At 39.7% G+C, this 27,054-nt stretch overlaps 1 protein-coding gene across 3 annotated transcripts in view; it reads left to right on the plus strand.

Annotated features, from left to right (window-relative positions):
* Dpy19l4 (dpy-19 like 4) overlaps positions 1-24,327 on the plus strand; it is a 64,969-nt gene extending 40,642 nt beyond the window's left edge. For all 3 annotated transcript variants that reach the window (XM_028871582.2, XM_037202400.1, XM_037202401.1), the window contains 6 exons: positions 4,779-4,899; positions 8,619-8,675; positions 9,981-10,063; positions 13,935-14,067; positions 19,996-20,154; positions 22,850-24,327. In XM_028871582.2, coding sequence (XP_028727415.1) covers positions 4,779-4,899; positions 8,619-8,675; positions 9,981-10,063; positions 13,935-14,067; positions 19,996-20,154; positions 22,850-23,014 — 718 coding nt within the window. In that variant the 3' untranslated portion in view covers positions 23,015-24,327. The remainder of the gene's footprint in view (positions 1-4,778; positions 4,900-8,618; positions 8,676-9,980; positions 10,064-13,934; positions 14,068-19,995; positions 20,155-22,849) is intronic.
* Positions 24,328-27,054: the final 2,727 nt, after the last annotated feature.

Raw genomic sequence — 27,054 nt, forward strand, 5'->3', positions numbered from 1 at the left:
AGGCAGAGGCCAGCCTGGTCTACAGAATGAGTTTCAAGACAGCCAGAGCAACACAGAGAAACCTTGTTTTGGGGGGGAAAACAAAAACAAACATGTTTGTCTTCCAGCAACAACAACAATGAAAAGAAATATACACTTTTAAATTATGTAAGTGAAATTTAACAAAGATTTTTATAATATAGCAAACTGATATATTTAGTTATTCATTTATTTGTTAAAATACTCTTGAATGTCTTCTAAGATTCATGCATCGTCCTAAATCCTCAAAGTACAGTGGTAAGCAACATGGACACAGGCTTTCTACTTTGTGCAACTGTGGATATCACTCTATATAAATAAAACACTGATGGCCAGTGACCAGGCAGGAAGTGTAGGCGGGACAAAGAGAGAGGAGAATTGGGGAAACAGGAAGAAGGAGGGAGACACTGCAGCCACCGCCAGGACAAGCAGCATGTAGAGACTCTGGTAAGCCACCAGCCACATGGCAAGGTACAGATTTATAGAAATGGGTTAATTTAAGATATAAGAACAGTTAGCAAGAAGCCTGCCACGGCCATACAGTTTATAAGTGATATAAGCATCTGAGTGATTATTTTATAAATGGATTGTGGGACTGCGGGGCTTGGGGAACCTGGAGAGAAGCCCTCCAGCAACAGTTGACCTAAAATCGAGCCAACAGATGTTAATTATACAAAACTAAAGTTGTAACTTGATAGTTGAAGGGAGGGTAAATGGTGCTGTAAGAACATTTGAAGTCAGGACATGACTTGAGAAGATGCTTGAGTGAGGCCTGAAAGGTGAGTAAAAATGAACTTGTGAACAGAAGAGGGAAGTGTATTCCAGGCAGAGGGAATCTCACTGCCAAGCTTTGTGATAGGAAGGCCTGCAGCACATCCTGGAGAGGGGTAAGGAGTACAGTGACAGTGGTCTGCAGTGGGCCTTACTAGGACTGGAGCTGGGGTGGGGTGAAGTGGGGTTCTTTTTTTCCCTGACTTTACTGCTTTTATATGAAAAATGAACCTTTGATACCCTGAAGCATGGGCACGCCAAATGTTTCCATTTCTTTCTCATCGTTCTGTTACTGTATGTTCTTCAGTTTGCCAAGGGAAGTCTCTGCATGCAGTCAGTTATCATTTCACATCAGTGTTTGTGAGCTGTGTATTGTTGTGTCGTGTGAACTTCACAGGTGTGCCTGCTCAGACTAACACCACTAGGCAGTGTCTGGTGGGATTGCTGTCACACATGCCGTCTGTTGTTGCCCAGAACACCATTGTTTTGTCTTGCTTGAACTTGAGAGCCTCTGCTCCCCCTTTTTGTGCAGTGCTAGGGACTGAACCCAGGATCTTGCACATGCCAGGCAAACAATGTACTCCTGATCTATACCCCTAGCCTCTCTTCAGAGTTTAAGATGGTAAGTGCAGTGTAAGTCCTTAAGGCCATCCCTATTTTGAAACCAACTGCAAGTTTGGAAGTTCCCAAAAACATTCTTGGATTCTATTACTGGGATTCACACAACCATAAGAGTCTTTGTTTTCATGGTTACCGCTTATTACAGTGAAACAGGTCTATATTATCGACGGCTTTTTTATGGAGCCTGCTCCAAGACTGCCTCCAGGGTATGCAAAACAATCCAGGAATGCAGCAAGGGCTAGACTTTTCTATGTGAGGTGTAAATAAGTGTCTCCACACAGTTACATTCTTTATATATGTTCACACATCTCTCTCCTGTATAGCCACAAATCTCTACACAGTTACATCTCTCTCCCCAGCTACATCTACCTTCTGCACAGCCGCAGATCTCTATACACAGTCACCTCTCTTTTTTACATAGCTTCACATTTCTCTCCACTTACATCTCTCTTCTATACACATTTCTTCTCTCTACCTTGCTTACATTCCTTCACATACTAATACACACTCACTCTCACTCTCCTCCACACACCGCTCTGTCTCCACAGCCACAGCTATACATCTCATCTACACAGCTCTCTCACCACACAGCCACATCTCTTCCTTCACACACATCTCTACATCTCTTTTCTATGCAGCTCTCTATGCTGTATCTCTCTACCCACTCGGCTACATCTCTTCACACTTCTCCTTCTTCGTTTTTCTCACTTCTCTCTACAGCAAAGACTGAACAAATATCAATCACATTTTCAGGGTCACATAGCATTTCTTAAGTAAACAATAAGAATCAGAGCCATGGGCTGGAGATATGGCTCAGAGGTTAAGAGCACTGACTGTTCTTCCAGAGGTCCTGAGTTCAATTCCCAGCAACCACATGGTGGCTCACAACCATCTGTAATGAGATCTGGCACCCTCTTCTGTATGCATAATAAAGAAATCTTAAAAAAAAAAAATCAAAGCCATTCTCATCACACAGTTTCTCTTAGGCTAGGGAGATGGCACTGACCGGGCATGGTAAGTAAGCAGGCACATAGCTCTGAGTGGTCAGGGTTCCAGACAGAGTGACATTGAAATTCAGGACTTAAACAATAAACAGTTAGTTGGCTGCACCCTGAGGGTAGGAGTATGTGCAGAAAGTCAGTTGCTGCAGGGAGTTATGTCTTAATGTTATCTGCCTGACTGTGGTTCAACAAACAGACACTAGGGAACCTGCCCCTGTGCAATTCGTCTCTAGGGGCAACCAGTCTATTTTGAATCTGTTCTGAGGTCTTAGCTAATTGTATGAAAAGCTATCTTTGTAGCTGAGAATACAGTTATTTTCCTATGACAGTCTGAGTATGAAAAATATCTGAGGATTATTTCTATTCATCAGAAATATACAGCTTAAGCAGAAATCATCTTCCTGACCATCCATAGCTATAAGTGTGCCTAATAGATGGAATACCTACATGAGATAAATACACAAGCAGTGGGAAAGCACCCATAGCAGGTTTTAGGAAAGAAGTGTAGTGGCACATGAGAAAAACTACAGACAGAAACAACCAATCATTTACAGTCAATGATCCCATGGTCCTTGCCAAGTGGGGCTCCCCATCAGAGAGTTATTCATCTGGCAGGTCGACTTGTTAAATGCTAGTTGTCACCTGTTGTATATTCCCGTGGACTCCAGTACCTTCCCTTTTTTGTTTAATAAAAAAAAAAAAAGAAAAGAAGTGTGTAAATCTCTCTTAGGGCAATGAGTAATGTGGATAAATTAAAAGCCTAATGATGATTGGAAGAATGACAAGCAATATTGTAATGATTCTGAAATATTTAATAAGAATCAATAATTTGTATTGATATTTAATCAATATTTATATCAATAATCTATTTATAATCAATAATACATGCTCATAATTACAAATCAATAACCTATATTTTTGGCAAGCTGAGAACTATATAAACACCCTGTAGGTGTAGTAATATATGATTCCGGAACATCTCTGTGGGTTTTTTGTTTTTGTTTTTTGTTTTTTTGAGACAGGGTTTCTCTGCGTAGCTTTGGAGCCTGTCCTGGATCTTGCTCTGTAGGCCAGGCTGTTCTCAAACTCACAGAGATCCAACTGCCTCTGCCTTCTGAGTGCTGGAATTAAAGCACGTACCACCCCCAGCCCCAGAACATCTCTGATCCATAAAAGAGAAGAGGAATAATATAAAAATCTATAATAGTTAATATGACATGATATTTTTGAATGTGTCTAAATATTTTGAATCTGAGTTATAAAAGAATAGCTTTTCCTAGAACATTAACTTTATTAATCTTGGACCAATTTCTTTTTGAATGACTAATTGCAATGAAATATTTTTAAGTAAAGAGTTCACCTGAATTAGAGGTATGTATCTGCTGAACCAAGACTGTGGCTGAAGTTGACAAGTATCTTTAAACTTGTAATCAAAGCAATTCATAAACCCATAAACCAATTGGCTATGAGAGGGCAGGAGTAATCTGTCTCAATACATACATAGGAAGATTTTCATACCAGAACAATTGTCAGAAGTGCATAAGGAGACTGTCTGATGATATATATATACCACGATCATGGGCAGAATTCATACAATTAGTAATAAAATTTTTTTTAAGGGCAGCCCAGCCCCTGGGCTGGAGAGTTCAGTATAGAAAAATGGGGAGGGACAAAGGGGTGTAGAATTCTTTCGTGGTTACTTCCTGTTTGGGGCCGAAGCTGGGGTCCTGAAGGCTGGAATGCAGTGGAAGCCCAGGAAGAGCAGACCGTTTCATGTGTCGTCCAGGCTCTTGTGAGATGTGCGGGCAGCTTTGGAGCAGTCTAGGTGGGAGACGGCTGCAGTCTATAACTTTTTAAATGATTCTAAATCTGCTGGAACAATTATATATTAATGGCAGAACATGAAGTTAAGGAATTTTAAAGAGGAAACTTTTTCTTAGGTGTACATTAATGGCTCATGCCTGTAATCTCAAAAGGCTGAGGCAGGTGACTCACTCTAATAGATGTCAGCCGGGTCTATATAGTGAGTTCCAAGACAGCCTGGACTCCTGAGGGAGACCACCCTGTCTAAAAAGGAAAGGAAAAGAGGGCTTCACATGGAGGCGCACCCCTTTAACCCCAGCACTTGGAGGCAGAGACATGTGGATCTGTGAGTTCGGTGCCAGCCTAGACTATACAAGGAGACTTGTCTCAAACAAACAGGAAAGCAAATTGAGTACGAATCTGTTGCTGAAAAATTGAAGGAAAGGTTTTTTATTCTTCATTAATATTTGTGGGTAGTTAAACATATTTTAGAAAAGAGGAATCATAATGATGGTTGTAGGGTGTATGGCATGTGATTTATTTTGATATGTGACTTTTTTCCAGCTTGAAATTCATTTGGACTCCTTACATGTGCATGTTAGCAGCATTTGGTGTCTGTTCCCCTGAACTTTGGATGACACTTTTAAAGTGGCTTCGATTAAGAACTGTACACCCAATATTGTTGGTGAGTCATTGTTATTTTGTGTTTGATACTTGTTTATCTTCCAGTTATATAAAATAAATTTGAGTTCAATTGTTGGGACCACATTAAGGTAGGGCTGAGAACTGATTCCTGGGAGTGGCTCTGCATGCACGGGTGTGTGCCTGTGCGCACACACAATTAAATAGATAAATGTGATAAAAATTTGAATGCTACTCAGTGAATACTAAGGCAGTTGAAATAGCCTCAATAAATTATATAACAAGTTTTGGGTATAGTCAGGCGATAGTGGCTTACACCTTTAATCCCAGCACTCAGGAGGTAGAGGCAGGTGAATCTCTTTGAGTTCCAGGCCAGGTATACAGAGAAACCCTGACTGGAAAAACCTAAATAAACAAATAAATAAATAAATAAGTTATGGGTAGAAAAGTAGACTGTGACAAACATGTTTTAAAATTTATTTATTTTGGTTTTTTAAGACAGGGTTTCTCTGTGTAGCTCTCTGGCTGTCCTAGAACTCACTCTGCTGACCAGACTGGCTTCCACCTCCGAGATCCTCCTGCCTCTGCTTCCCAAGTGCTGGGATTAAAGGCGTGTGCCACCACCACCCGGCTATGAAAAACATTTTAAAAGAATTTTCTTTTCTTGTTCTTGTTTCAGACAGGGTGCCAGGCTGGCCTGGATCTCACTGTGTGTGAAGGATGATCTTGATCTCCTGATTCTGTTGCCTCCATCTTCCCAGTGCTAGGGCCTGGATCCAGAGCTTCTGGTGCGCTAGCTAGGTTCTCTACTGACTCAGCTGCATCCCTGCCCTTTATGTTATTGGTTTCTTCATTTGCCTTTGAGACAAGATTGAATGTAGCTCAGGCTGACCTTGAACTCCTGAACCTGCTGCCATCTCCCAAGTTCTGGACTTATAGGCCTGCATCACCACACCCAGTTTTTTTTTTAAATTCCTCCTAAAGATTTATGTATTTATTTATGGTATGTATGTATGTATGTATGTATGTATGTATGTGTGTATTTATTCATTTATTTATTTATTATGCATACAGTATCCTGCTGGTGTGTATGCCTGCAGGCCAGAAGAGGGCACCAGATCTCATTACAGATGATTGTGAGCCACTATGTGGTTGCTGGGAATTGAACTCAGTACCTCTGGAAGAGCAGCCAGTGCTTTTAACCTTTGCACCATCTCTCCAGCCCCCATACCCGGCTTTTTAAACTTTATTTTTATTTCTTCTTTGTGTCTTTCACATCATGCATCTTGGTCCCATTCATTTCCCTATCCCTTCGTATCCACTCTTTGCCCTTGTAACCCCCCCCCAAAAAAAATAATAAAGGAAAATTTAAGAGAAAAAAAAAAGGACACATCTCACATCTCGTTATGAAAGCTGAAATGTGGCACAGTGAGTCACATAGTGAACCCTGTATGCCATACATCTTTACTTGTAAGTGTTCATTGCAGAGTCATTGGTCTGACTCCAGGCCTCTGGCTTCTGCTACACCATCGATATTGGGCCCTCACTGGGACTCCTCTTGGACATCCTGTTGTTGTCCTGTGTCATGGAGATCCTGCAGCTTTGGATCTGCAGGACCGGGCCCCTTCCCGTGTTCCTGAAGATCATAGATGAAGTATAGCCTTTATTTCTAAAAGATTCCTTATTGTGTTATTAGGGCTACCTTCAAACCCCTGGCTTCTAGCAATCCTTCTGCCTCAGCCTTCTGAAGAGCTGAGATCACTCTGTATGGTGGGGTTTAGGTTTTAGAATATTTCCCTTGGTTTTACTTAGATCTATGTATGTTCCCATGTGAATATTTACACTGTTCTGCTGCATTCTTTTTTTTTTTTTTTTTTGTTTTTTCGAGACAGGGTTTCTCTGTGTAGCTTTGCGCCTTTCCTGGAACTCACTTGGTAGCCCAGGCTGGCCTCGAACTCACAGAGATCCGCCTGGCTCTGCCTCCCGAGTGCTGGGATTAAAGGCGTGCGCCACCACCGCCCGGCCTTCTGCTTCATTCTTAAAGATAAGTAAAATGTTAGAATCAAGTGTGATAGACTGGGTAGTTGAGACTAGAAGATTCCAAGTTTGGGGTCAGCCTTGGCTACACAGTGATGTACTGTCTACAAAACAAAACAGACTGAGGAGGGAGAACTGGGGTGTGGCTCAGTGGAGTGCTCGTCTAGCATTCCTGAGCGTTCCAGTGGGATCCCCACCAGCCTAATGCTGTAGACCACGTCTACCTGCAGGGGCAATTTCACAGTAATGGTGGTTTTCTCTGAGTGAGGCTTTCCCATTGTATCTGGATGTTCTAACCCTGTTATTCCCCAAATATGGGCATCTGGACAGAATCATTTGTGGTAGAGGGAGAGGGCACTGCTCATGCTTCCTGATGGTTTTGAAGAAGATGAAACATTAAAACAATAACCCAACAAACCCCCTACCACAAATAGAATAAGAAGGACAGGTTTGGGCAAGAAGATAATAAATTATACTTAATGGTGGTCTTCTCATATTTTTCCAGTCTTAGTTCCAAAATTTATATTTTCTCATTTTAACATAGTAAGGTGGTCTGTGCTAGCTATTTTTCCTGTGTGGTTTCGGTGCCTTTTGCTGTTAGCTTTTGATGCTAGTTCATAATTACTTGTAAGCTCTTTATAACATAGAGCTCTGGTAGAAGTTTCTCATGTTGGTGCTGGAGAGATGGCTCAGCAGTTAAGAGCCGAACTTCTCTTACAGAGGACCCAGGTTAGCTTCCCAGCTCCTCTCTCAGGTGCCTTACAAACACCTGTAACTCGAGCTCCAGGGAACCAGTGCCTTCTGCCCAGCTCAGGCACCAGCATTCCACATGCATACGTACTCAGAGATACACACGCCTACATCAATTCAAAATCAAATCAATCTGGAAAAGTTTTACATGTTTGCTATTTGAAATATCACTATGGAAGTAATCTTTTCTAGTTTATTCCATGAGAGAGATTCACTCAGACTGGCCTCAAATCCTTAATCCTCCTGCCTATCTCATATTTAGGATTATAGGAAACCGTAAATTCAGATCAACTAAGCATTATTTTTATAATGTTTTAAAAATTATTTATTTAGAGACAGAATCTCTCTATGTAGACCAGATTGGCCTTGAACTTCCAGAGATTCCCCTGCCTCTGGCTCCTGAGTGCTGAGATTAAAGGCATGCTCCACTATTCCCTGAAAAATTATTTATCTTATATGTATGTGCACATGTGTACATGAGCCTGTGGGACATTAGGAGAGGGTGTTACAGTCTCTTGCCATCTACCATGTTGGTGCTAGGAACTAACCCCTGGTCCTCTGCAAGAGCAGTAAGTACTCTTTAACTGTTGGGCCATCTCTCCAGCACACATCGTTAACTTTGGTTTTGTTTGAGACAGAGTCTCACCATGTATCCCTGGTTGGACTGGAGCTAGTTCTGTAGACCAGGTGGCCGTGAATGCAGATCCCAAGTGCTGGGATTAAAGGCGGGTGTTACCATGCTCCCCCTCCCTTTTTGATGGTCTTCTTTATATAGCAAATATTTTCACTAACACCTCAATGTGTTTGAAGCACACTCATCTTCACTCAGCTCACTCTGACCCAGACTCATGCGGATGTCAGTCTCTCTGATTGAATTTTTAGCTGTAAGGATATTCAGAGTCAGAGTCAATGAGAACACTTCTAGCATATATTCTAAAATGTTTACCCATAACCCTTTTTGCTTTACTATTTTAGGCGCTTATTCTGAGCATGGCTGTGCCCACTATTATAGGTCTTAGTTTGTGGAAAGAGGTAAGAAAACTGAATTTTTATGTTATGAAAATGTACTTATCTATAAAGTGATAAATTTATGTATGTACATAGGAAGCTTCTATCAAGACACTGTACTAACAGCTGATTTTATTTATTTATTTAGGTTTTTCTAGACAGGATTTCTCTGTGTAGCTCTGGCTGTCCTGAAACTCGATTTGTAGACCAGGTGGCCTCGAACTCACAGAGATTTGTCTGCCTCTTCCACAAAGCTGATATTGTTAATGTTGCTGCTCCCTTTTCTTCTTTTCTCTCACTGGAGGAACCTAATAAAAGAGCTAAAACAAATTTTCTTTTCTTTCTCTCTGTCTCTGTCTCTCTTTCTCTCTTTTTCCCTTTTGAAGTAGACCTTCACTATGGAGCCCTGGCTGTTTTGGAATTCATTATGTAGACAAGGCAGATTTCCAGCTCACAGAGATCTGCTTGCCTCTGCCTCCCAGGGGCTGAGATTAAAACACATGCACCACCAACTTTTGCTCCCAAAACATTTTTTGGTATTTATTTGCTTGTTGTCTTTTGAGACAAGGTCTCACTATATAGCCCAGGCTGGCCTTGAATATTGGTGATTCCCCCTGACTCAGCATCTCAAGTGCTGGGATTACACATGTAACCTATCACGTCAGCCTGAAACATTTTAGAGTACCATTTAATGCAGTTTTCTTTAATGCCGTTGTAAATTCTTATCATATTTGACAAAATTGTTGAGTAATAAATAGGTCTTAATATTTATTTATTTTTTTTACATGTTTTGTTTTATTGGTTTTTCGAGACAGGGTTTCTCTGTGTAGTTTTGGTGCCTGTCCTGGATCTCGCTCTGTAGACTAGGCTGGCCTCAAACTCACAAAGATCTGCCTGCCTCTGCCTCCCGGGTGCTGGGATTAAAGGCGTGCGCCACCACCACCCAAGGTCTTAATATTTAAATGCATTTTGGTAAGTTCAATTTATTACCTGTGAAATGAAATAAAGTTTTTGGCTTAACTGAATGTAACAGGAAACTAATTGCCAAGAAACCTATGAAGTATTTGTCTTGGAATTTTATTCTTTAATATGTCTATGCATGAAAGATATAACTGATGATTATTTCGTGATAACATTAGTTACTGAGTCTAAGTAGTGAGTAAATGATAAAATTAAAATTATTTATGTTGAGAAGAATGAATAAATCCGTGACGATGGCAGATACCTGGCAGTTCTGCCAGGTCATTGGTGTTTCAAGTTAGTCTTTTGGAATATTTTAACAGTTTTAAACTTTACTTACACCTCTGGGTATTTTGTTTTGTGTTTTAGTTTTTTCCAAGGTTAATTACAGAATTAACTGAACTACAGGAATTCTATGATCCAGATACAGTGGAACTCATGACCTGGATAAAGTAAGGACCACATTGCCCAAGACTGTGGTTAACTGTCATTCAGTAGTCAATGCATGAAAATAATAAATGAATTGTTATTAAGTAGTCATTGCATGCCATCTCATGAGTTAAGGGGCAATAATAAGTTGAATCGTTCTCCACATTCATTTGTAAACCTCAGCAATCATTACTTTATAATTCTAATTTTCTAAATAAGCTCAGCTTAATGTTGACACAACATTGGTAAGTATGAAATTGGAGGTTTGGAGGCCCTCCTTTGTACACAGGAGGAATGTGGGTGGGCTTACAGGGGCAGACATCCTTTACTTACTCCTGGCCTTAAGGTAGATAACTCTGGGACTCAGAAAAGGCTGTACTTTCAGGGAAAACATCGAATAACAAAATATCCAAAATAGCCATGCTCCTCTGTTAGTTAGCTCTTGGTTAGAAACAACCACAACAATAAAAAGTCAAATTCATCTCTGAGTTTGTAGTAATGGATCTGAGTTCACATAGGCTTAGAGTTTGAAATTAAACTTGACTGATTTAGGAAACCCAAGGTATTGAAGTGTTCATAAAAAGTAGTCCTAAGTTGGTTCCTCCTCAACTCATGTTATACAGAATTTCATAAATAGTTTTATGAAACTCCAAAATAAAAAACAAATGAGAAAACAATTCAGCTTAGCAATTATCAGCTATTACTTGTAATAAGTAGTGAAATTAGACTTTGGTAATTTCTGATAATTTTTGTTCTTTCATTTTTGGCATGTAACAGACTGCCATAATCTTTAATGAGTTATAAGTGATCAGTAATTACTGTCCTGCATATTTTGAGGGTCAGCAAGTAGTTACCCAGCGGTGAAAACTCTTCTGGCCTTGACCAGCTCAGGTGGGACTGGGTAGTCTGAGATGGCCTCTTTCCTTTTGCCTGTCTGTGTTTGACTAGTTGTCACCTGAGATCAGATTAGCGTGGCCTGTGGTCTGTGTGCACCTGAGGGTAGTAGCTGAAGAATTAATTCTCAGGATAAACAGAATGGACATGGTTCGATGTAAACATGCAGTCTATAATATTGTGCTGTGGTAAAACACCATGACTAAAAGTCGCTTGGAGAAGAAACATGTGTTTAATTTCATATACACTTTTGTATCATAGTCCGTCACTGAAGGAAGTCAGGACAGGAATCTGCAGGCAGGAGCTGATATAGAGGCTGTGGAGGAGTGCTGCTTACTGGCTTGCTCTTTATGGCTTATTTAGCCTGCTTTTTTATTGGGGGTTGGAGTTGAAACAGAATTTCTCTGTGTAACAATCCTGGCTGTCCTAGAACTAGCGCTGTAGACCTGGCTGGCCTCAAACTCACAGAGATCCACCAGCCTACACCTCCCAAGTGTTGGGATTAAGGGCGTGTGCCACCACTGCCTGGCCAGCCCACTTTCTTATAGCACCCAGGACCACCACTCCTAGTGAAGTGGGTTCACCTATATCAGTTATGAATCAAGAAAATGCACCATGGACTTGCCGATCGTATGGAGACATTTTCAGTTAAGAGTCCCTCTTCTGGGGCTGGAGAGATGCCTCAGTAGTAAGAGCCCTGAATGCTCTTCCAAAGGACCCTGGTTCATTTCCCAGCACCCACATGGCAGCTCACAACTGTCTGTAACTCAATTCCATGGCAAAACAACAATGCACATAAAAAATTAAAAATTAAAAAAACAGTCGTCTTCCCAGATATGTGTCAAGTTGACATGAAACTAGCCAGCACACACAGCTGTTGTCCTATTGATCTAACAAATCACATGGCTAGGATTAGCATTTCCCTCCATATCCATGCTAAGAGAGAGAAGAATTACTGCAGCCGTTTTTGTGATCAATCTACCCCTGGATAGACTTCCAAATAACTATGTTGAAAGTTGTTAAAGATCCAGTGAAGAAACAAAACACACAAAAAAAGAAGAAACACTTTTAAAAAGTCTTGGAGCCAGGCAGTGGTGGCGCACGCCTTTAATCCCAGCACTTGGGAGGCAGAGGCAGGCAGATCTCTGTGAGTTCGAGGCCAGCCTGGTCTACAGATCGAGTTTCAGGACAGGCTCCAAAACTACACAGAGAAACCCTGTCTTCAAAAACAAAAAAACAAAAGTCCTGGAAGAGCCAAACCTGGTAACAAGTAACTGTAATGTTGAGTACTTGGGAGACTGAGCCAAGGGGGATCATTGTAAGTTTGAGGCTAGCCTGAGCTAAAGAGTGAGGTCCTTGTGGTGGGGGCTGTTTTTAAGGCCTGGAAAATAAAGGAGATGGAACCAGAAAATATTTATAGAAATGACAAGTTTGTTTATAGAATGAGTGAATAGAAGTGAGACTAGGTCTTATAATGAGGCCTTCCTTCTATGAAGACATTCTATATATATGAATGTTTTTAGGTTACCTTAGCCATTGCTACTAATAATTAATGTGAGTTATAGTTGCCATTGGGGAGCATGACAATATAGCACTATGTTGTCGTTAACAAAAAAAGGAAGTTGCATCATGTATCACCAAATTTTTCAAAACAGTACAAAGCTCAGCAGTGATAGCGCACACTAGTCCCAGCACTCTGGAGGCAGAGGCAGGTAGATCTCTATGAGTTTCACGACAGCCTGGGCTACAGAGTAGGTTCCAGGGCAGCCAGGGCTACACAGAGAAACCCTTTTGTGAGGTAGAGGGTGGAGGAGAGTATGGCAAAGGCCTGAATAGTTGAATAATTGGATATTTACCTGAGTATAATTATTTTGGCTTAAGTCTGTTTCCTTACTTCTGAGTCTTCCATTAGCTAGCTGCTGTTCCTTTTCTTCTGGAACTTAGCTCTATCCATGGAACAGGTAGGCAGATGCTGAATAGTGCATACTTGGAGTAAATAGATAAATTAAGGGATGGCTGAAGGTACAATTCAGAGGTAGAATGCATATGTGCCTGTGTCTTAGGTTTCTATTGCTGTGAAGAGACATCATGGCCACGGCAACTCTTATAAGAAAAACATTTAATTGGGGTGGCTTGCTTACAGTTTTAGAGGCTCAGTTCATTATCATCATGACAGGGAGTGTGGTGATGTGCAGGCAGACATGGTGCTGGCTACATCTTGATCAGAGGCAACAGGAAGTGATATGTCTCCCTGGGCTCTATCTGGAGCTTATAAGACCTCAAAGCCCGCCCCCACAGTGTCACACTTCCTCCAAGGCCACACCCACTCCAACCAAGCCACACCTCCTAATAGAGCTACTCCCTACCAGCTTATGTGGGCCAATGACATTCAAACTGCCATGGTGTGTGTGTAGAAGTCGGAAGACAATTTACAGGAGTAAGTTATTTTCCCTTGGTCCTGGGCTCAAGCTCATGCCATCCGATCTGGCAGCAGGCATGCTGAGCCCTCGTCAGTCTGTTAGAGCACTTAATCATACATGGAGGCTCTGAGTTTCACCCTAGCACTGTGGAAATAAATGGAAGGAAGGACGTTGGTGTTGGTTCCCACCCTGTAAGTGGCATCCTAGACTTCGCAGTGGACTCAGTGTGGAGTCGTCTACGCTGCTGTCAGGAGACAGAGGAGCAGGAGGGGGAATGGATGTGGAAGGATTTGAGTTCTGTGGGTTAGTACCCTCTAATGTAGTATATTCTTGTTTCTTATCTCCACCTCCCTTTGTTTAAAAGAATCTTTCTATCTTCAGTGCTTAAAACAGCTGCTGGCAGATGGTAGATGTTCAGTCTAGCCTGCTTTTTAATGAATGCATAAGTGAAATGAACTGCACTGACTTTGAAATCTAAGTGCTAGACATGGAAAGTAGCTGGTATTTGAGAGTTGGTACAAGTCGATGATCTTAGTAGTGTATTTGCTCTTTTATCACGGAATCTGTTGGCTCTTTGCAGGAGGCACGCTCCAGCTGCAGCTGTGTTTGCTGGGAGCCCACAGTTAATGGGTGTGATTAAACTGTGCACTGGATGGATGGTGACGAGCTTGCCCCTTTACAGTGATGATGATCTTCTCAACAGAAATGAAAACGTAAGCCATCAAGGTCTACATTTGGGTCTTTTAAAGTGACACTATAATTTAATCTTGTTCTGTGCTGATTCCATGTTTCTTGATAGATAGGAAAATCCAATTTTAGAAAATGTAATTCAGTTTAGTTTTTAAAGTTGTGGGAGGTTGAAACAGGAGGGCCACTGTGAGTTTGATGTCGGCTTGTGCTCCCCAGGGAGTTTCAGACTAGCCAGAGCTATAGAGCAGGACCTTCTCAAAAACGAAAAATAGAAAAAGAAAAAAAGGTAAAAGTTGTATGATTAATTTAATTTAACCAAGAGATAATTCAAGATTAAAATATTAAATTTCTTTTGCTGGGCGGTGGTGGCGCAGGACTCCAGAATCAGAGGCAGGTGAATCTCTGTGAGTTCGAGGCCAGCCTGGTCTACAGAGTGAGTTTCAGGACAGGCTCCAAAGCTACACAGAGAAACCTTGTCTCAAAAACAAAAGCAACAACAAACTAAAATATTAAATTTTTATTTTGTGAAGAGTGTTGCTACACTTCTGTGAGAGGTAGTTTCCATAACACTGTCACTGGAATGGATGGATACTATTTCAGAAAGGGAAACCGTCCTTCTAAAGTATCATGGCTCTCAAATTGTTGAGGACAACTGTCAATTCCTATCTCAATACATGTTGTCTTTCCAAAGTTATTCTATTGCTGATAAAATACAAATATAATTTAGAAGCTGTGGGTCTGGAGAGCGCAGTGAGTATTGTGCTCACTGTACGAGTATGAGCACCTGAGTGTGGAGCCGTATACCTGTATCAAGAGCCAAGTGTGGCAGCGTGCACATCTGTCCCAGTGCTGGGAGCTGGAGACAGAAGGATCCTTGGGGCTTGATGACCAGCCAATTTAGCCTAATCAGGGAGTTCCAGATTGAATAAGACACTGTTTCAAAAATAAGGTGGAGTGTCGGGTGGTGGTGGTGAAGCATGCCTTTAATCCCAGTACTTGGGAGAGGGAGGGAGTCAGATCTCTGTGAGTTTCAGGCCAGCCTGGTCTATAGAGCAAGTTCCAGGACAGCTAGGGTTGTTACACAGAGGTACCCTGTCTCAAAAAAACCAAAATAAATGAATGAATGAAATAAAAAATAAAAGATGGAGAGAGATTGAGTAAATCAACTGATGTACAGTCCGTGCCTCCCATCCCTACCCTGTAAACAAATATGTACTGTTTTGATATTTCCAGGAGTGTTAGCATCCTTATAATCCCAGCTATTTGGAAGATAGAGGCAGAGAATAGCAATTTCAAGGTCAAACTAGGAAACAAGCAATTGCTTCGGAAAAAAAATTAAGCCTGGGCTTAATTCAATTTGCCTGCCATTTATAAGTCCCTACATTCAATCATAGATGGGTAGATGTTAGGGTGGCCCATGTTAGCCTGGGAATGTGACTCAATGGTACTGTTTGGCGGTCACTCACAATTCCCTGAGTCAATCCTTTGTACTGCAAAAACCAGTCTACTAGCCAACTAACCGACCTGTGGGTTTTCTTCTTCTTTATCGGTACGGGCTTTAATAGATAATTCTGTATAACATCAGCATGGCACCTAATTAATGTGGGTTAGAGAATGTCTTATTTTGAATGTTATGGATTTAAATGATAAGTTTAGGGGCTGGAGAGATGGCTCAGTGGTTAAGAGCACTGACTGCTCTTCCAGAGGACCCAGGTTCAATTCCTAGCACCCACATGGCAGGCAGCTCATAAACTGCCTGTAACTCCAGTTCTAGGGGGCCCAGTGCCCCCTTTTGGCCTTTATAGGCATCAGGCATGCACATGGTGCACAGACAAACATACAGGCAAACATCCAAATACATAAAATAAAAAATAATTTTAAACAAATACTGCGTGGTGTGTGGTGGTGCATGCCTTTAAGCCTAGCACTCTCAAGCAAATGGGGGGTGTTCTCTGTGACTTTGAGGTCAGCCTGGCTTCTCTACATGGCTAGTTCCAGGACAGCCAGGACTCTGTGACTCAAATGGTAGTTCTGTACTTTACCTTGAATGAGCTACTGAATCTGGAAATAAAAGTTACAGTTTTCCTACGTATGAGAATTAAATTACTAAACAATTGTAAATTACTGAGATAATAAACTTCAAAGAATTATTTTTGTTTGTATTGAGAAAGAGGGCCTCAAGTTTTGTATGTAGTCAAGGTTAGCCTTGAACTCATGATTCTCCTGAGTCCACATCCCCAAGTACTAGGATTATAAGAATGTTTCACTGTGCTCAGAGAATGTACTGTTAAATTTAGTTATATCAGCTTAGATGCAAGATTGTAAAACACCAGTAGCGAACTTCTGCCCTCCGGGGTCCTCCCATTGTGCTGTAAGCCTGTATTTAATTTAAGACCTCCTACCCCCTTCAAGAAATGACATTCGACATTTAAAATTAAATATATATATATATATATATATATATATAATTGAATGAATACTGCGAATACAATCTATGAATACCACAAATGTGATTAATATCATGAGTGTAATTTAAAAAATAAATAAATTAAAAAAATTGTAGTTATATGTGCATGGATGTATATACACATCCAGTACAGAGAGTTCAAAGGCAGGAATAATTAGTTCTGCTTACAAAACCTTAAGAATTCATCCCAAATTAGGTCATTCTCTTTGATCTCAGCATTGAAGACTGGTGAGATACTTGTTTGTAAATGGAATATGTGTGATTAGATGCTGAAAAAGTAACACAAACCAGAAATGTGTGTAGCTATGTAATTAGAAAATGTAACTGTGTATCTAGAAAATATAACTATGTATCTAGAAAATGTAATGGTAACTTGAAAATACACCTGTGTAACTAGAAAATGTGACTAGAAAAATGTAACTATGTAATTAGAACATATAACTATGTAACAGAAAATGCAACTTTGTGGCTAGAAAATGTAACTATAACTAGAAAATATAACTAGGTAACTAGAAAATATAACTGTGTATCTAGAAAATGCAACTATATAACTAGAAAATACAACTATGTAACTACAAAATGTGAAGGTATAACTAGAAAATGTTATGGTGTAACTAGAAAAAGTAACTATATATCTAGAAAAATGTAACTGTAACTTGAAAATACAACTATGTAACTAGAAAATATACCTATGTAACTAGAAAATGTAACTATCTAGAAAATGCAAATATGTAACTAGGAAATGTTACTGTGTATTTAGAAAATGTAACTATGTAACTAGAAAATGTAACTATGTAACTAGAAAATATAACCATATAACTAGAAAATTTGAACTATGCAACAAAATGCAACTATGTGATTAGAAAATGTAACTATGTGACTAGAAAAGGTGACTTTGCAACTAGATGTAACTATGTGACTAGAAAATGTAACTATGTAACTAGAAAATGAAACTATGTAACTAGAAAACGAGGCCAGATTTTTGTGAACCTGTGGGGTCATGCTGAGGAATTTAGGTTGCCCTTGAGGAAGCTGGGAAACATGAAAGGCTAAATAAGCCTTATAGTGGAATAATTAGATGTGTAATCCTAGCACTTGGGAGATAGAGGCAAGGGTTGCAGTTAAGTTCAAGGCCAGCCTGGACTATAAGTGAAAAAGTCCAAGAACCAAAAAATAGGGCTGGAGAGATGGCTCAGAGGTTAAGAGCACTGGCTTCTCCTCCAGAGGTCTTGAGTTCAATTTCCAGCAGCCACATGGTGGCTCACAACCATCTGTAATGAGATCTGGTACCCTCTTCTGGCCTGCAGGCATACATAATAAATAAGTCTTAAAAAAAAAAAAGAGCCAAAAATATTTTAAAATGGGACAAAGGGAAAGTTCATTATAGTCTCAAGAACGTATCAAAGCAGGTGGAGAGGACAGAGATAGGGAGATAAGCTTACGGGTGGCCTGCCTCAAGAGGAAGCCGTCAGTTCTGATTAACATTTGCTGTGTTCAAAGAGATGGTGGTGTTTGGGTAGAATATGGACAGGGATTCCTAAGAAACCATCAATTCCAGCTTTTTGTTTTTGAGACAAAAATCTCACTGTGTAGCCCAGGCTACAATGCCCAGCTTCTTTGTTTTCTTTCGATAGGACTTCCCCCAATATGGTGTTTCATAATCATTTATAATTTGATTAGAGTTCTAATTACTTTATGGAACTCAGCTCCAAGAATAACAATCATAGTTTGTTTATTTTGCTTTTTCAGAGTTTGCCTTTCCTTACAGTATCTAGTAAATAGCAGTTCCTGAATAATTTTGTCTAATCACAACCCAAATGAAGCTCCCCAGAGATGAGACAGGTCATCTAGTTAGACAGTATCTCTAGTTTGTAATACAGGACCAATCTTGTGTAATCTCTTGTCAACCCAGGAAGAGTTTGCGTGGAGAGGACATTTGGTACTGTCTAGAGACGTGTTTGGTTGTCGGTCGTCACTAGAGATAGAGTTCTGTGGGCATCGAGCAGGTGCTGGCCAGCGGTGCTGGTAAACACCCCTACACTGTGCAAAATAGCCTCTGTCCTGTCCCCAGAATGAAGTATTTGCCTCCAAATTTCTATCATACCAAAGTTGAAACACTCCTCTACTCTCTTAGTAATGTTGACATTTTACAGAATTTTATTTTAAAGATTCTTTTTAAATTTTTATTCATGGCTGAATGTGTCTGCATTTCTGTATATGTATTTGGGTTCGTTTGGAGACAGAAGGGTGCATCAGATCAAAATTTTGAAAATAGGAAAAATACTATAGGCATTTTTTTCAAAGGAGAAAAAATTCAAATGACTAATTTGTATATGAAAGGTGCATAACTTCATTAACCATCAGGAAAATGAAAGTCATATCCACAACTAGATATCTCTACAGACCAAGTGGGATAGCTAAAATCAAAGAGACAAATAAGCTGGGCTTGGTGATGAGCACCTTTAATCCAGCACTGAGGGTTTAGTGGGTAGATGCAGGCTAATCTCTGTGAATTCAAGGGCAGCCTGGTCTACATGTCAAGGTTAAGGTCTGCCAGGGCTATGTAAAGACCCTGCCTCAAAAAACAAACAAAAAGGACAAAAAAGTAATACTTAGGATTTAGATAGCTAGAACCAAACCCTGTACACAGTTTGTGGGAAACTAGTGAGAGTCTTCACAAAATTAATTACAGTTACCTTATGACATAGGAATTCTGGCAGAAATGTATGTCCTGCACAAAACTACGTGAATACTCACGTACATTATTCATAATGGCTCCCAAATACAAGCAACCAAAATGTTTATTAACTAATGATAAACAGAATGTTTTATCCTTATATTAATAGAGTAAATATTTGGTTTTGAAAGATAATGAAGTACTTAAAGATGCTACAGTACAATATGGATGAGTTATGCAAGCTTCATGCCAAGTGAAGGAAGTCAGTCACAAAGAATCCCATGGTATAGGTCCCATGGATTTCAGAGGTCTAGAATAGATACTTTAGTAGAGACATTGTAGATGATTGGTTATAGAGGAATGAGGCAGGCAGGTTGCGAGGTAACAGACAAGATACACATCTTTTCTTCTTTGGGATAATGCAAGTGATCTAAAGTTGTATTGGTAGATGCACAACTCTGTACATATACTAAAAATCATTAGTTGGTGAATTGTATACTATTGAATTGTATTTTATTTTATTTTTATAATCATGTGTATACCAGGTGGGTGTATGTGCTTGTGAGCACAGCTGTCTGAGGGATCCAAAAGGCTGTCGTACTCCCTGCAGATCGAGTTACAGCCTCGGTGAACTACCTGATAGAGATGCTGGTAACCAAACCCAGGCCCTCTGCAGGAGCGGGTCGTGCGCTTAACTGCGGAGTCGTCTGTCCATCCCTGTGAAGTGTATCTTATTCAAGTTGTGTAATTTTAATTAACAGGTGCTTTCACTGTCTTTTAAATTTTGTCCTAATTATTTCCTTTCAGATTTACCAAATCTATTCAAAGCGATCTGCTGAGGATATTTATAAAATCTTGACATCTTACAAAGCTAACTACCTCATTGTAGAAGATGCCATCTGCAATGAGATGGGAACCGTGAGAGGCTGCAGGGTTAAAGACTTACTAGATGTTGCAAATGGGCATGTAAGTAACCATTTAAAAAGCTGATTGTTCCGTAGAGGAATGCCTTTCTTCAGCCTTGTCGTCCTCCTCCTCCATGAACTCCAGCTGCTCTGGCAAGCCAGCTTCCCTCTCCACGAGTAGTGCACACTCGACATGCCTAGCAACCAAGGAGACTCACGGGGAGTTTGCAAGTCTGATAAGTAGTACCCACAGGAGTAGATGCTTTTACTCCTGAGAAAGTTAGGCTGGAGGACTTGAGAAAAAGATAAATAGATCATTCTGAGTTGTAGGGCAAAGTCTGTTTAGGCCACAGCCAGGATTTTTGTTGTACGAATCCATATGGTCTTATAATAAAAAACCTGGAGGCTAAATGCTGAAAGATCAGAGAGACAAAGGAGCAAGCCACTAGAGAAACTTCTCACCATTCCTGAATCCTCAGGCTGAATGGGAGGCGGGATCCTGTCGCCACGAGTCCTCAGACTGAAAGCCTCTGAGTCCTCAGCCAAAAAAGGGCTTTTTGTTCCTGTCTCCTCACGCCTTATATGCCTTTCTCCGCCCAGCCATTTCACTTCCTTCCTAGTGCTGGAATTAATGGCACGTGTGCTTCCCAAATACTGGTAGCAAAGGCTTGAGATCTCAAGTGCTGGGATTAAAGGTGTGTGCCACCACTGCCTGGCTCTGTTTCTCTCCTAGACTGAATCAATATCATGTGGTCCAGGGTGGCTTTGAACTCAGAGAGATCTAGACAGATTTATAGGATTAATTGTGTGTGTCACCACTGCCTGACCTCTATGTTTAATCTAGTGACGGGCTCTGTCCTCTGATCCTCAGACAAGCTTTTTTTCCCCCTTATTTATTTATTTATTTATTTATTTATTTATTTATTTATTTATTTATTTATTTACTTATTTAGTATTTTGCCTGCATGTATGTGTCTGTGTGAAGGTGTTAGATCTTGGAGTTAGAGGCAGTTGTTAGCTCCATTTGGGTGCTGGGAATTAAACCCAGGTCCTCTGGAAGAGCAGTCAGTGCTCTTAACCGCTGAGCCATCTCTCCAGCCCCGCAAGCTTTATTTGATACACAATATATCACCCCAGATTTTTTTCTTTCCCTTCTGAAACAATCATGTTTGTCTTAATAAACCAAGAGCAGTTTGGAGGTGAAGAATTTGTTTTCACAGTTCGCATCTTTCAGGATTGGAGAGGTGGCTCAGCATTTAAGAACCCCTCTTGCCTTTGAAGAGGACCCAGATTCAGGTCTCGGACTCACAGAACAGCTCACAACCTTCTGTAACTCCAGTTTGAGGGGATCTGATGCCCTCTTCTGGCCTCTGAGAGCACTTTGTGCATGCAGGGCACATGTACATGCAGGCAGAACATATACATAAACTAAAAATGTCTTTAGAATTTTCCATTCTCATGTCTTTGTGACCCAATAAGCTTGCATTGTAAACTTACTTATGCTGTGTGTGTTTTGAACGTTTTCAGGGGTGCTTGATAGTGTGAGTTTGGTTTATTGGTGATGGATAGATGTAATCAAGAAGTGATATTCAGTAACTACTGATAGATTTCTGTTTGCTCTCTGTTGCCTTTGTATTCTTGTTTAAAATTTATTTATTTATTTTACATCCCAACTGCAGTTTCCCCTCCCTTCTCTCCTCCCATCACACCTCCCCGCTAATCCATTCCTCTCTGTTTCTGTTCAGAAAGGGGCAGGCCTCCCGTGGGTGTCAGCAAAGCATGGCACACCAGGTTGCCTTTCTGTTCTTTTTTTGTTTTTTTTTTTTTTTTTTTTGGTTTTTTCAAGACAGGGTTTCTCTGCATAGCTTTGCGCCTTTCCTAGAACTCACTTGGTAGCCCAGGCTGGCCTCGAACTCACAGAAATCCGCCTGCCTCTGCCTCCCGGGTGCTGGGATTAAAGGCGTGCGCCACCACCGCCCGGCGCCTTTCTGTTCTTTTGGGGTCCAACTTTCTGCTCTTTCTTTCATGTAATACCAGACATAGACTTAAGCTACTTTACTATTAACATTGACTGTCCAATGTCTATTACAGGTTTTACAATAATATTATAAAAACAAGCAAACCTGAGGCAGCAAGCTAGCTTAGTGGGTAAAGATTTGTTTCCAAGCCTGACAACCTGAGTCCCATCCTTGGGACTCTTGAAATTTGTCCTCTCTCTCTCTCTCTCTCTCTCTCTCTCTCCCCTCTCTCTCTCTCTCTCACAACACACACACACACACACACACACACACACACAATGTAATATAATGGAAAACCCACAAAACTTAAACTTAGCTGAGCTATGGTGGTGAGAGCATTGTCAGATGGGAATGTAAAAGCCTAACACTAGGTAAGTGTCCCATGTGCTTGCTTACTAGGTGATTATGGGTCCTGGGTATGTTCATTTTTCATCCTTAGAAGCTGTATAATTGAGTTCTTCAGAGCAGCGATGGCAGATTATAGAGACAATGTCAGCTAAGTTTTAGTGTTAAATCCTTTACAAATTGCAAACATTTTATGCTTATTTCTTCGTCAAAGTTCAGGAATTCAGTGGTCATGAGGACTTAGGAGAAGGCTTAAATTTGCTAAACAGCGTAAGATATTTATAGTCATGTTTAGCAATGATAATATTCATACACACACACACAAGTACAAGGATTATATTCCTAATAAATTTAGTAAGTTTTTTTTTTATATTGTTTCTTATTTTTTGATAGGTGGTTTGTGAAGAAGGTGACAAATTAACCTATTCAAAGTATGGACGGTTTTGTCATGAGGTCAAAATTAACTATTCTCCATATGTGAATTACTTCACTCGCGTGTACTGGAACAGGTCCTACTTCGTATATAAAGTCAACACTGTGATATCCTTCCAGTCTTGAAAATATCAGAGCCTTCACTTCAAAGACCTGCTACTTGAAGTAGAATGCAGTTTTCTTGGACCTCCATGGTGTCTTGCAGATGGAGTGTGGATACCTGGAGTGCTGTGGCTCTTCCCACGCCCGCTGCTGATTCCTGGGTTTAGGGTTTTGTTGGAACAGGAGATCAGACGTCGCTGTCTTAGTAAAATGTCAAATCCACCGCTGCAATCTTCTGACAGCTTTCTTCCTTAGTACACGATTTAAACATTTCCCCACTGCATCGTCTTCTTATAAATCTTACCTATCATAATATTGATCTTTAATTTGGGTATTTTCACGGTCAGTGTTTACGTCAAGAACATAATTTTTAACAAGTACTTAATGTGTGATTTTATTCTATAGTAGAAGAGAAAATTCTCCAAGCAAGTTTGTAACAGATGTAAATTTTTTACAATTAAAAAAAATTTAAATGTTAGTTAAAAATATGTGACATTTAAATTTAAAGGGAAATAACATAAAGGAAAGTGATTGTTTTTATGATACTGATCCTGTCATCTGCTGCCCAAGTGACGTAGCACGTTCTTAGCAATACATAGGACGAATTAGTACATTTAATTATTTCATGACTATGAAGTGATTGCCTTTCCTCACTTATGCCCATTAAGTTGATAACAATTTAATCATGCTAGAACGATAACTTGTGTTTGTTATATATATGTGTGTGTATATATTTATTTACACACACACACACACACACACACACACACACACACACACATATGGACATTTAAAAGAATTTTACATTTTTTTGGATGTGGAGTATACAATTCAATCACATGTTTTCTATGGACGTGTTAAATAAAAATAATTAACACTGTCACAATAATAATATGTACACTACCATGGGCATCAGTTTCTGGAGGTGTCTGCAGACACTTTTAAACACACCTCTGCATATAGGTGTATTGGTTATAAAGTATAACCAATAAAGTGATGTTATTCATGAAACATTACATGTTTAACAGAGCAAAATGAGAGTTAAATAAAATTTTCAATAATTCACAGCATAAATGCCACATTCCTTTGTGTATTTTCAATTTTGTATCATTAAAAGAAATTCTAAGTCAGTGTAGTGACTCGTGCCTTTAATCCCAGCATTTGGGAGGCAGAGGCAGGCAGATCTCTGTGAGTTCCAAGACAGCCAGAGCTACATTGTCAGACCCTGTTTGTGGGGAGAAAGAAATTGTAATTAATTTGGCCTGTTAAAGAGATTCAGGATAGATGAAGCCTGTAGAGAAATGATTTTAATAAAATGAGTATTTAATTTTATATTATACAGTTGTTCAGTGCACAGGTTCTCTTTTTATTTGTTAGAGTGCTATAAAATTGCATTTTCAGAACTCAATATTATTACATTAGGAGGAAAAATATTTTCTTTCTTTTTGTAATATATATATATATATATGTACGTTTTTTTTCTTTTTCAAGTATGTGCACTTCTTTAAGATGCTTTACCGTTGTGCAGCTTTACTGACTTCTGTCATACCATCTGGCTTAGCGTCATTGGTCCCGTTTGCTCTTTTACGTACTTATTTTAACTACAGACAAGCAGCTGTGGCAGCAGATCTGACTGTCTGAAAACCTTGGTAGTCAGTAGTGGTTAGCATCGGACTAAATGAAAACTTACCAGCTACTCAAGTACACAGTGAGTAGTCATGTGGTCATCCTTAAGGGTGAAATGAAGCATGAAGAAACAGCTTACATATTGTAAAGGGAAGCCCAAACCCTGTTTCCCTTGGAAAAGGAAGTATTCCGTTGAGTTTTACTGACATGATAATGTGTGGTCTTTTAGTTTTTGTTTTGTTTGCTGTAATAGTAAGTTGCTTTGCTTGTCAACATATTTCTTAAATAGATAGAGAATTTTTTAATTAAAAGTTTATAATTAGTCCCAGGCATGGGGGTGCACTCTTTTATTCTTACCACTCAGGAGGCAGAGGCAGGAGGATCTCTGGGTTCAAGGCCACCCTGGTCTACATAGTGAGTTTCAGGACAGCCAAAGTTACATAGTGAGACTCTCTCTCAAAAATACAAAACAACAACAACAGCAAAAAGGTTTATAATTTTCACTCAGCATCAACTGAAACAGAAAAGTAAGCTTTATTGTAGAAATTATAATATTGGCTATGACTGTGTAGGTCAGTGGCATAGTGCTGGGTTAGCATACACAAGGCCCTGGGTTCCGTCTCCAGCACTACTGGGAAAAATAAAAAATAAAAAAGAAGGGAAGAAAAGAGAATAAAATGATAATGTTAGGTATGAGAGATAAGTTGATTCACTTCCATCTTAACTGTCACTAACAGGAGAAAACTTTGTGTTGAAAGCATTTAATTATTTACTTAGTAACTTGTGGAGTAACAGGTGAAAACCTCTGCAAGTAGTTCTTACTGCGCAACCTAGCAGCTGTCGGTTCAGGAGTGAAGCCCCGTTGATGAGGCAGTTATGGGAGTGAATTGGAAGGAATTCCTCAAAGAAAGAGAAAACAATTTTGTTTTTAATATAACAAACCCATCAAAATAAGTGCCTTAACTTCTTCATTTATAAATTCATTTTCTATTTCATATCGTATTACTCATTTTCTTTTCCATAAGAAAATATTGGTAACTTTTTCTACATTGAAAAAATACAGTAAGGCTGAGCAGGTAGTCCCATGGCGGAGCACTTTCCTAGTGGACAAGAGTCCCTGGGTTTATCCCCAGCACAACCAAAAAGTCATATGTCTGCATGCCATTGTCACTGTTAACTTCAATTCAGTAATAAGCAAATCTTTGTCAGGAACAAAGTCCCCTAAGTCCATTTATGTAGCTTCTTGAATGCCAAATAGTCCAACAAATGAAACTGATGTGGTAAGGGAAGTAATATGGACTCTGAGTTTAGTAATGTTTTTATGACGTTGGCATCTGTGTCCTGGTGTTTTGCATTGTACTGGCAGACTTTTACAATCTATGTGATGTACTTCAGCACTAACTTTACTCACACACACACACACACACACACACACACATGCACACATGCGCGCACACAGTCTTGATTCTTTCCAGGTAAGTAACCCAAATTGCCGTACCAGCCAGATTTAGTCAGCAAAGATGGAGGAACGGAAGTCAAAGTATTCACGATTTGTGGCTGAAAAACATGCTTCAAATAGATTATTAATTTCTTGTATAACTCTTTTATTAAATTACTTTAGTTTTGAGAAATCTTCTTTGGGACCTCTTATTTTTGAATTGCTAACACATTTGATGCCTCATTTTATATAAAAGTATTTTTTTCAGTTGGCTGAGTTTTCAACAGTTCTATATAAACTGATCTTTTGGTAAATTTATTTTTAATGCATGAATATCTCAAAGACATACGCTACTAATTCTGTATATTTAAGAACCTTTTTAAAGCTAATAATTACTTTCTAATTTGTATCTTAGTATCCTTTCTTCTTTTATCCAGCTTTTAACATATCTAGTCTTGCTCTGTGTGGTGGTGCACACCTGTGATCCAGCATTTGGGAGGTAGAAGACAGGAGGATCAAGTGTTCAAAGTCATCCTTAGCTACATCAGTGAGTTTGAGGCTAGCCTGTGTTGCATGAGCCCCTGTGAAAAAAAAAATCCAAAAATTAAATGCAAATTCTCTATTGTTGCTATTTGCTAATAGTGTTTAGACTAAATATGTATTAGAATTCTGGCTCTGGCCTGGCAGTGGTGGTGCACATCTTTAATCCCAGCACTGGGAGGCAGAGGCAGGCAGATCTCTGTGAGTTCAAGGCTAGCCTGGTCTACAGAGTGAGTTCCAGGACAGCCAAGGCTACACAGAGAAACCCTGTCTCAAAACACAAAAACAAAAACAAACAAAAATGAATTTTGATTCTGCAAATTACAAGGAAAATCAAACAAGTTCTTACTAAAATTACTGAGTTTTTTAATGTATAAGGTTAATGCTTTAAGTAAAATTAGAAGCAATGCTACATATATATATGACAGCTTATTTTCTTTTTCTTTTTTTCTTTTTTTTT

Source organism: Peromyscus leucopus, chromosome 2 (assembly GCF_004664715.2).
Source record: "Peromyscus leucopus breed LL Stock chromosome 2, UCI_PerLeu_2.1, whole genome shotgun sequence".
NCBI lineage: Eukaryota > Metazoa > Chordata > Mammalia > Rodentia > Cricetidae > Peromyscus > Peromyscus leucopus.